We start from the raw sequence: 10,589 nt of genomic DNA, 5'->3' as shown, positions 1-10,589 counted from the left end.
TTTTTTTTTGGTAGAAGCATAAATGTGATACTTATTGCTATGCAACGGAGCAATGTTAGGAAGGCCACCAGTAGCCTAGCACCCAATCAGAATGTACTGTGTTCAGCCGTTACCTATTATACAGCAGAGAGAAAATATATGACCAAGATCACACTACATGATCAGTCTATCCATTGAGGCATCATATGGCCTAGTTGTGAAGCATGAATGTGAATCAGAGTGAAGGCAAGGTAATTCACCTTTATTTTTTTTATTTGTTGAGGGCCTGCGTTTGCGTAGTTAAATGTTACAGGATGCCAAGCTTTCCCTTCCATGTTTGTTGTGGACTGGTTCCATAAGGTGTAGGTTAATGTTCTCCTTTCAAGTTCACCTTCAAGCTCACAAATCTAACACGCAAATGTGAAACAAAAAGAAAATAATCTGATAAGTGATCACCAAAATAGTGTTCATAATGGCAGTACAATTAGCTACTAGAGCAAATAGGATATATATATATATATATATATATAACAGGAGAAGGCTATATGATAAAGAAGAAGCCTGCATCGCAGAGCATGTTCCATGTGCCAATTGAGGTCATGGGCCAAAGGGGTGTCCAAGGGTCAATGCATTCATAATATCATCCTCTTCACTATATGCAAGTTTGAGCCTAATGAGTGTGGAGAAATATGTAATAAATAGAACCATTCCTCTCCCCCCATATAAACAGGAAAAAACCACGCTTATGATGCCACAGTAGATTACTGGATTACATTCCCAGAAGAAAAGATTATTAAGCTTAAATTTGCAGCATGAAGAAGTGTGGCAGCTGCAAAATGCATGCAGCATTCCAGTGCCGACATATCAGCTTCTATTTTCCAAAAGCCTACAGTCGCAAGTTGGGATCCTTTATGAATTATTTCCTATGGCCTATACAAACCAAGGTGCAGGAAACAACATCAGGGGTAATTTTACATAAAACAGTGGGTGAAGAAGTTACACAGAGATCCATACATTTAAAAAACTAACACTAAGATGTTTTCCTTGCCCTTGTTTTAATAGATCATCAAATATTCATTGGAATCAGAAACTATGTAACCTACTTTTTTAAACCAGACAGGTAATTAAATTGAAAAGGGATCCAGTTCCAGCTCATTCCATTTTTGACCGATCAAATGGTAGTTTTGAAACACAAAACTAAAAAAATAATTAAAAATAAAAATAAGAAAAGCATCAAACAAAATCCTAATCTTTGGAAACCGGATGATATGATTCCAGCTTCAGTCCTAGCCTCCTAGGTGGTTCTCTGTCCAGACTCCACACTTACTCTAAAAAGAGGGCCATCCCAGTCTAACCCGGTTTTCCAGTGTATGTTGGCTCCTTTTCTTTTCTTTTTTCTTTTTTTCTTCCTTGAACTATGTTATCTTGTACATTTAACAAAACATTGAAATCTAAATAAGAAAATTAGCAGAAGGAAATTAATGCTTACTGACAGTAATGTCTGTACATAGTGTTCGTCTGGGATACAATTATGCTGTTTCTGCAAATTCTGCAATTGATAAAAACATATTAAGGACAAAATCCATATACTAAGATAAGGAACTACAATTAGAGAAGAGATTAAGAGAACAATATTTATGACGCAGTGGGAAAGAAACCATTTCCTAAATTCTGCAACACATCAGCTCTAGTTACATAGAAACTGAATCAACTGTATTATATGACTAAACATACATGCTTTTCCTATGAATGGAATGAAGAAGAAGACACATACAAATGGCGGACAAAGGAAGGCCTTAATGTATGTGTCATCTACAGTCCATGGTATTTTGGTTTTTTCAACTCTTGACATGAGCAATAGTGTATTTCATTTGAATACTCAAAATTGATCCATAACATCTTTTATTAATGGTTAATTTGCTAATCTAAGGAATCCCTAGGCATATATCATTAATGAGAATGGGTTTTATGACTATAGACAAGGTGTGTTTTCCCCCACTCCTAATCATGCATCATCTGTGGTTTGGTTTTATGCATTACCTTGTTATTCTATAATTCCCAAATTAATTTTAAAATCTACTGAAGAATCTCCATTGCTTCAATATGTCTGAGATTCCACTTGGTCCTGAATCCTGATCCCCTTTAAACTAACGGGTTTGATATATATATATATATATATATTTTTTTTTTTTTTTTTGGGGGGGGGGTGTGGGTTATGTAATGATCTCTAGCAATGTTTAATACTTATTCTATCATTCCAGAAGCATCATTCAAGATTTAAGATTCCATAATGTATCAACAGATTCTATCATTCTTACAATGTTTTCATCTACTTCTGTAGCTTCATAAGATTAAGTCTTACATCTGATATCAGCACTATAATGCAGGAGTAGATTACAAGTAACTAACTCCGCAATTTATAACCCCAAATAATACAAATAGGAGCAAGAAATAAAGAAATAATACAATCAAATAAACCCCCAAGGATACAATACCCATATAGGAGCAAAACCAGCCCAAAACCCAACCCGATAGAAGAGAGAAAGACCTTCTATAGAGCTGGAGAGAGAAAAGTGCGGCCAAGTCTGTGGGAGTCCAATAGAGCTGCACTTTTGGGTGTAGATAGTCCTTAGGGAGGGTACAAAACCCCCCAAATATGAAGGGCTTCTGACGGCTAGTTATGGAGTTATGTGCTTTCTTGATTTTCAGACGTAGGTGAGAGAATGTGAAGAATTCTGCAGGAACAGTAACTTGTCTTCTTTAGATGACCTTCAAGAGAGGATCGATTGATCTTCTTAGAATATAGAACCAGTCCTCCAAAGGATCTGCAGATCAGATCTCAAACTTGGGCAGCAATGAGGGTCGATTGGCTTCAAGAACAAGAACACTTTGGCTGGCTGATTCTGATTTTGTATGCTTTAACAGGTCTGAACTTCTAATAACAATAAACAGAAAATAAAAATAGAAAAAGAAGAATCGATGGAGGGTTGAGAAGTGTGAAAGAGAATAAAAGACTGGGTATCTCACCCCTCAGGTTTTGGGTATCATACACCTCAAAGGTTTAGGCATCCCACCTCTCAATAACAGTTTTTTTAACTAAAGAGTAATCACTCAATAATTCATTCGTTCAAATCTAAAATTATAAGTACATTCATTTATTTATAGAGGGCAGAATAGCAATCAAACTACTACTAAGAGCTAGTTTCCCAATAGGACTAGACACTCCTACTACAACTAGGAATTCAAAATAGGACTAGGACTTGACTTTATGACTCCAACATGGAGTAGGACTAACTAACTAATAGTCCATATAGGACTTTACATCCGACCAATGGCCTAATGGGCCTTTATTGAATTAAATAGCAACTAACTAAACTAATGAATTAAATCTCGTTTTTCTACCTTTTACCCATATTTTAAGCCCATTAAAGTGGCCCATTTCAAAGAAAACCATGAGATCAAAGGCCCAACACATACATAGCACAACCCAAGGCTTATTTGCAATAAAATAAGCCCAAGTGACTTATCTACATCACACTAGCAGCAGAAACACCTACCCCATTAATTTAAGCCACTCCAACCTCTTGTACTAAAAGTGGGACTCCCCTATATATGCAAATGTGAGTGTCCTTCCCTCGGCCCCCCACTTGTGCAAACAATCACAATTTGTAGGCAATAAAAGTCTAAAATAACCTGGGCACATTGTGTATCATGTACAGCACTGTACAGTAAATGAAAAGAAATTTGAGCTGAAACGACAGTGTTTGAAGCAAAAAAATTTGCTTCAATGACCAGCAGTAGATTTTCCAGGAAGCACCAGTAGATTTGATTATTAGAAAGTTTTCTATCCCATATTTTTCCCATTGCAATTCTCTAGAGGAAAAGGGAAGATCACTTACAAGATTCTGCTTTCCCTTTCTGGTGTCTATGGGTGGCCTTCGCTGCAGAGTAACAAGCAAAATACAAGATTACTATATATTCAGAAACCAGAAAAAGCATCTTGTATCTTAGAATGCCTCAAACAACATGATTCCCCCAACATAATGTGGTAAAGATAATCATTTGTCATCTGACAATGCAAATATAGTATCAGCACCATGGAGAAAATAAAAAATCAAAGCATTCATTTCATATCAATCTATAGTAGAGAAAAGGAAAGGCTGCATCACTCAATGTGTTAAAATTTGGTTAGAGATGTAAAGTTATCTCACTGTTTACCTTGCAGAATCTCTTGAAGACTGGAAAGATAATATCATCATCTACCACAACCCTTGCATCTTCCCGAACTAATGTAATCCACTGAAATTTCCAAAATAATTTTAAATTAGAAGATATGACTAGCATTGATAATTGAAAGACAACATATAACTCTCCTGAAATGAAAACAAATGTAACCCTTTTTTATGCTTGGTTGAACACTAGTGTGGTTGTTTCACTCGAAGGAAACAGAAGTTCAGGCCAACATGTGCCATTGACAGTAAATATGTTACCAGCACACATATTCCAAAATGAGGACTTCTACGAGGCAGCATTTACTATTCCCATGGGCAACACCTGTGACTTGGTCTTATTTTTAATTAGGAAAGCATCTCCTTGCAACCAAACAACCACTCAACAGCTACTGGCTCTTTCAGTTAAATTTATTTCTGAATACAGAAAGAAACGTTTAGCCAGCAGACCTAGGATTATATGTGAGAAGGCACAGAAACTTACAATATATTTAGATGAATCAATAACCTGAACAAGCAAGTCATAAATTTATTGCATAGTGATTAAAATAATTAGTAACTTGTATCTTCCTCAAAAGTAATGATTAGTTTTACACTCATTAAATATTAAAAATGATTGGGAGAGGGGATAAGAAAGTAAGAAAGAAAAGCCTCAATTTGTACAAATGCCCAAGCAGATTATGCTTGAATCAAGTGTTTTTGGTCATTTCCCAAATCTTTAAAACATGATATGATGAAAAATAATAAATTAAAAGAGAATAAGGAGAACCTGAGATCCTTTTCGCCATTTATCCCTTGGTATTACAGGTGACATCTTTGGATTGTAACGACCTTCCTTCGTGTCAAGTTCCTTTGTGTCATGAAAGCTAGAATACAGAAACAACTACAAGTGACTCAGATAAAATGATTAACTACGTAAAGTTCCAGCTCCCCCCCCCCCCCCCCCCCAGTCCCCCCTCCTTAAGTATTCACAGGAACAAGAAAATAATCCAGGGTAAGGTAGGAGCTACATTGCTAATACAAAACCAATTTTTTTTTTCTTGTGATTGATATAAAATTTGTGAAAAGAAAAATCAGTAGCAACCATGTCAAGGTAATGAAACTCTATTCACCTGTCCATGAAACTCCTTGGCGAAGACATCACATAATTGTATATGTAGCTGAAGTTGTACAAAGGTACACAACTGCACAATCCATTGGCTAATTAGAATATGAAAACCTGATTTTGAGATTAACAGGAAATAGCCACGCACAGACTCAAAGACCATAGTGTTAGAAGCATGAAGAGAAAAGAGTAATCGATTGGTCAATGTACTATTAAACTGCATTGATCAAACCCTAGTCAGGGAGGCCATAGTGCATGGAAAGCAATTTCAATGCAGACTTTTGGACTGACTAGAGGGATATTTCAAGATTATTTCCCAATATATTGAGTTGAAGGAGTTGATGGATATCCTTCTTGAGGAAGAAAAAATCACTTGCTTGAATAAAAAAAGACCCATCAGCTTTGTGCTTCACGTAATTCTTGGACTCCTTTCTGTGGATCTAAGAAGAGAGGCCACAAAATGTTGCCTCCCCTAGCTTAGAACCTCTAGTAAATCTTCAAAAGCTTTAAAACCTTAGTTGGGACTCTGGAATTACATTGGCCGTCTCACTTGTGATTCACAGACTTATCAGTTTCTCTACAAGATGATTCCATTAAAGCTGCAGGAAGTCAATTTAATCTATCTGAAGCTACATTTAAAAAAAAAATCTTGACAAGACCAACATTCTGTGAAATGATTGAAGACAATCCTATAGAGCCACCACATAGTTTAAAAATCCTTAATCTAGACAAGACCAACACTATACAGAATTAAAATTATAATAAGCAGTTTAAAAATCCTTACTCTAGACAAGATCAACACTGGTGGAGAATTAAAATTATAATAAGCTTGAGATACAACGAGTGCTTATTCAATAGAAGAAACCAACCTATCGGAGAGGAGAATAAATCTCTGATTTGCAGGGTCTTTAAGAGCTGCTCCGATCAATAACCTCTCTGCCTCGATCATACTCGACTCTCCCCACATTACCTGAAGCATGACAGCATGAGAGCCAACTCAATTTCAGAGAAATAAGACAAATAAGATAAAAGTTTTTCCTCGAGGTACCTTAACGCTCTCGTTCAGCTGTCGACCGTAAAAGAAAGGTGATCCCGTCGTCGATTCATCAAAAACCAAACCAGGCTCTGAATGAATATAAATTGAGAAGTTCGCCGCATCTGCATTCTGGAAACTCCCAAACTCAACAATCACCAAAAAAAATAAAACTTCAAATCATACTTCTCCTTTTCCACTATCCGGAGTGAAGAAATCCAAACCTGAAAGAAAGTTTCCCAAATAAAATCGAGGGGGAGGTCCCTTCGCACAAGGAATAAGAAAGCGATCTTCGAAGTTCCAGAGAATTGCTCATCCAAGTTACGAGATCTAAGAGCATGAGTTATCGAGAACGGTTGCATCGATTGCGAATCAAGGTTAAGAAGAACAAAGAAACAGAGCACAAGCGAGAGAGAAATCACGAGCTTCGATCCCACCCAGAAGATGTAACGAACTGTGAACGCAGGCCTCTTCTTCGTCATGACTTACTCGAAACCTCTTCCTGGTAGACCATTAACGATTAACAAACCCTATTTCCTTCGAAAAAATGGATGATTCGGAGAAAACCAGAGAGAGAGAGAGGGAATTGTTTGGTTTGCTACTTACATTGGAAGGAGAGTGGAGGGAAGATTTGGAGCAAAGCATTTAAAAAGTGTGGCGGAAACCGCACACATTGGAGCTGTGTGTGTTTGTTTACGTGTTTCGATTGAACTCATCACGGGCGACGATCTCGTAGAATTTTTAGACTTCCAATTCTGTTTTAGAAAGAGAGAGAGAGAGAGAGAGAGAGAGAGAGAGAGAGAGGCGTTAAAAGGCAGTAAAGGCGTGTTGGCTATGGACATTGACAGTTAGCTTTGTTTTTTTTTCCGTTTTATCTTTGTCACAAAAGTCATGATTCGTAAATCCCGTAATAGACGGAAGCGTATAAGAAGATTTTAAATTACAAATTTTGCCTCCTCCTTATATTATATTGCCATTACTTAACTAATTATGGATTTCTTTGCAAATAACCCTGCAATAAGCCTACGTCACACATCCAAAAAAGGCAGTGAGTCGGTGAGTGAAATAAATGCCACCTGCACATACGGTCAGGTGATGACATCCGTTCTACCTAACAGTAGTTTGAGGTATCGTTCTATATGAACCGGATCAGTATCGGCAGATTCGGCACCCACTCATTGATATTGATTGAGGTATCTGTATTGGGATCCGGCTCCCCTATGATTTGCACATGGTAGAAGATGTGAATTTGAAATTAAAACTATTTATTGAATTCAGATTGTTTACATCAAAATTGTAAAATTGTTTAGCAAATAGTTTGATTTTGTTTTCAAATTTAAGATTGATTGGTTAATGGGTTGGATTGATTTTAAACCGTCAAAATAGATCACATTAATCCATATAACGAATAAATATTTGATTGTTTTAACAAAACATAATGATTTAATTTAGGGAGTAATTAAGGACCATAGAAGTTGTCCGACAGTCTATTCAATAATTTACTCCTATGTAGTTATGTAGTTAAATCTTTGTTTGTTCAATGCCTCATTTAATTTGATGCAAGATTGAAGCGTCTATCAATAAAAACAAATTTTAGTAACCATGCAAATAAACTAGCCAATCGATTACTAATAGAAGTTTTTTGTACGTAAAAACTTTGAATTTATTGCTTACCAAGAAAAACGTTTGGGGTGACAACTGCTAAGGAACTGGTTTCCGGCCATCATATTATCAAACCAAATCAAATCCTATGGCCCGTTTGATAACGTTTCAAGGAACTTGTTTCTGCTTTTTATGCGCCGTCTATAAATGGCAGAAACGGAACAAAAAACTTTTGATAAAACTGTTTTCATTTCACTTGTTTTTAGAAATAGAAATTAAAATTTCTACATATTTATGGTCCAAGAAACAACCCAAGCGAAACAAAGTTCTACTTGTTTCGTTATTTCTGAAAACAACTCGTGGCCATTCTTTCACTAGTAACTGTCGACTTCTAGAAATATGACTTATCAAACACCTTCAATTCCGTTTCTGTTTCTAGAAACGGAAATTTATGTTTCTACAATTTCTAGAAACGTTATCAAACAAACCCTTAATTTTGGAAATGTTTTATAAATATGCCGATTTTAGGAATAATGCTAGAACCAATTAGGAACCACCGCGTTTAGAAGTGTCAAATTGCAAGCAAACCGATGAAACTACTCATACCAAATCAAAATGTTCCTTCGACGTTAATAGCTCGAAACTCATAAAAATGGTATTTTTTGCATACTTTACGTATACATATATGTTAAACTAATCCCAAACTAGACTCACCCGACAACACAATGATAAGAACCTTTTTTTTATTGGTAAAGACAATGATAAGAACCTGAAACCATACTAATCGAAACCAAAATTTTCATATCATTGTTTGCTTTCTAATTACCATTCCCCATCAAAACTCAATCAATTCAACTTGAATTAAAAACAGATCAAATCGATTGATTGACACATTTTAGCATTGAAGGACATTTATGGAAACAAAAAGAATAAATGTCATCACCATGCATGCAAGTGATCTACGCCAAAAAAAAAAAAAAAAATCTGCTTGAGTGAGACTTAGCAATCCAGGTGGGGCCAAAGTTTTTTACCCATTAATAGACTAGCATCCCTAACCGAGGTGTCAAGTTTCTTAATTTTTTCCTAAGAAATTTCAAAGCATCTACAAGTTTTGTTGAAAACAAGATTAGATGCATACCGAATAAAAATAATGTAACGCTAAAATTTGACCACATGGCTTCATATATTCAACTGATGGCATTAATCGCATCAACCCTCCTTCGAAAGTCAAAGTGAACCTTAATACATAATGATACATACAAAGTTAGAGTTTTGGTTTTTTTGGTGCTAGGCCCCACATTGGGGGCCAAACAAGGACCCATAGGGGTAGGCATGGACTCAAAAATGGCCAATAAAAAGGCCCATTGAGCCAAAATTATTACTACACTATTATACTATTATTATTATTTCAAGAAGGGTGGAGATAATGATGATCAAATTTTGGACCAATTCTAAACCAATTGTCTAACTTACTACCACTAAGCTAGAACTTTCCCGGTGATACAAAACTAAGTGACCTCCTAACGTGACAAGTTAATGAATGCTATCACTAATGGCTCAAATACTTGTGTGGTGACTTTGTCATCGTTGAGATCAACTTGGTTCACTTGTTATCTATATCATCATTTTATCATGATCGAGTTTTCCTTTAATCACACAATCCTTCGATCAAGATGTTAGGATGATCAAGAATAGGGGAGTATTAATGACCTTAGAATCTAGATATATGTGGCTGTTAACGGATATAAGAAAACCTTCTCCTTATGAATGTGAATGGTTTAGCGTGGTTTGATTTTCCTAAGAGTGTAGAAGTCTGGAACCAGTTAAAAAAACAAAATGGGAAACATAACAGGAACCGTACCATCAAAATCTTGAATTGTTGGGCCATTCGGAAAAAGCAAGAGACCCAAAAGTGAACGCGTGAGCAATTCAATTGGATTTTTTTCGTTTCTGGTTGGGTGGGGGGTGGCAATTCCCATAGACGATGAATTTGACCAAGAGCCTCCCCGTCTTGAAAAGGCCAGCCAAAACCATGGTTAATAAACTGATACACTAATGTTTTTTTTTTTGGTATGATTTTTATTTTTATTTATTAATTATTTTTTAGAAATTATTGATAATGATAAATTATGGACCACAGATGGTATTCATTTGATTACTATTTATAAAGTAGGTTATATAATGAGAAAATATGTTTCAGTTTTCACTTTTAGATTTGAGTTTCAAGCGAAAGAGATGATAGGATTTGAGATTTTTTATTAAAAAATTATAAAATATATTGAAGTTACATATTTACCATTGATTTTGAGTAGTTTAGTACATGCACTCATTTAAGGTAGTAAAAATCAATATTAATGATTTGTTACCACAAATCACAAATAGCTTGAGAGTTATTTGTGATTTGTGATTTATTCTAATTTATTATAAATAGAAATAAGTATTATAAATTATACCAAACACTTATAAAAATAGAAATAAATCAAATAAATACAAATAGTTATCAAACCAAAAAGAGCCTAAGGCTGCGTTTGGTAACGTTTTAAAAAAAACGTTTCTAGAGTTTTTCCTTTCTAAACAAAATAAAGTGTTTGGTGCATTTATGGTGTGTTTCTTTCTTCTTCTTCTTTTTTTTTTTTTTTTA

At 35.4% G+C, this 10,589-nt stretch overlaps 1 protein-coding gene across 3 annotated transcripts in view; it reads right to left on the bottom strand.

The window, feature by feature from the left end:
- Window positions 1-7,104, bottom strand: part of LOC122058869 (glycosyltransferase BC10-like) — an 8,144-nt gene extending 1,040 nt beyond the window's left edge. The window contains exons 1-10 of one of the 3 annotated variants that reach the window (XM_042621571.1): window positions 6,953-7,104; window positions 6,571-6,848; window positions 6,362-6,478; window positions 6,183-6,283; window positions 5,321-5,392; window positions 4,978-5,074; window positions 4,198-4,278; window positions 3,879-3,920; window positions 1,469-1,528; window positions 240-386 (exon numbers count right to left, since the gene is read on the bottom strand). In XM_042621571.1, the coding sequence (XP_042477505.1) occupies window positions 240-386; window positions 1,469-1,528; window positions 3,879-3,920; window positions 4,198-4,278; window positions 4,978-5,074; window positions 5,321-5,392; window positions 6,183-6,283; window positions 6,362-6,478; window positions 6,571-6,828 (975 nt within the window). In that variant the 5' untranslated portion in view covers window positions 6,829-6,848; window positions 6,953-7,104. Of the gene's footprint in view, window positions 1-239; window positions 387-1,468; window positions 1,529-3,878; window positions 3,921-4,197; window positions 4,279-4,977; window positions 5,075-5,320; window positions 5,393-6,182; window positions 6,284-6,361; window positions 6,479-6,570 lie in introns of all 3 variants that reach the window. The other 2 variants (XM_042621570.1, XM_042621572.1) reach the window with 2 other exon arrangements.
- Window positions 7,105-10,589: the final 3,485 nt, after the last annotated feature.

This window comes from Macadamia integrifolia, chromosome 13 (assembly GCF_013358625.1).
Source record: "Macadamia integrifolia cultivar HAES 741 chromosome 13, SCU_Mint_v3, whole genome shotgun sequence".
In the NCBI taxonomy this organism is placed as follows: domain Eukaryota; kingdom Viridiplantae; phylum Streptophyta; class Magnoliopsida; order Proteales; family Proteaceae; genus Macadamia; species Macadamia integrifolia.
This window is presented reverse-complemented; position numbering and strand designations above follow the sequence as displayed.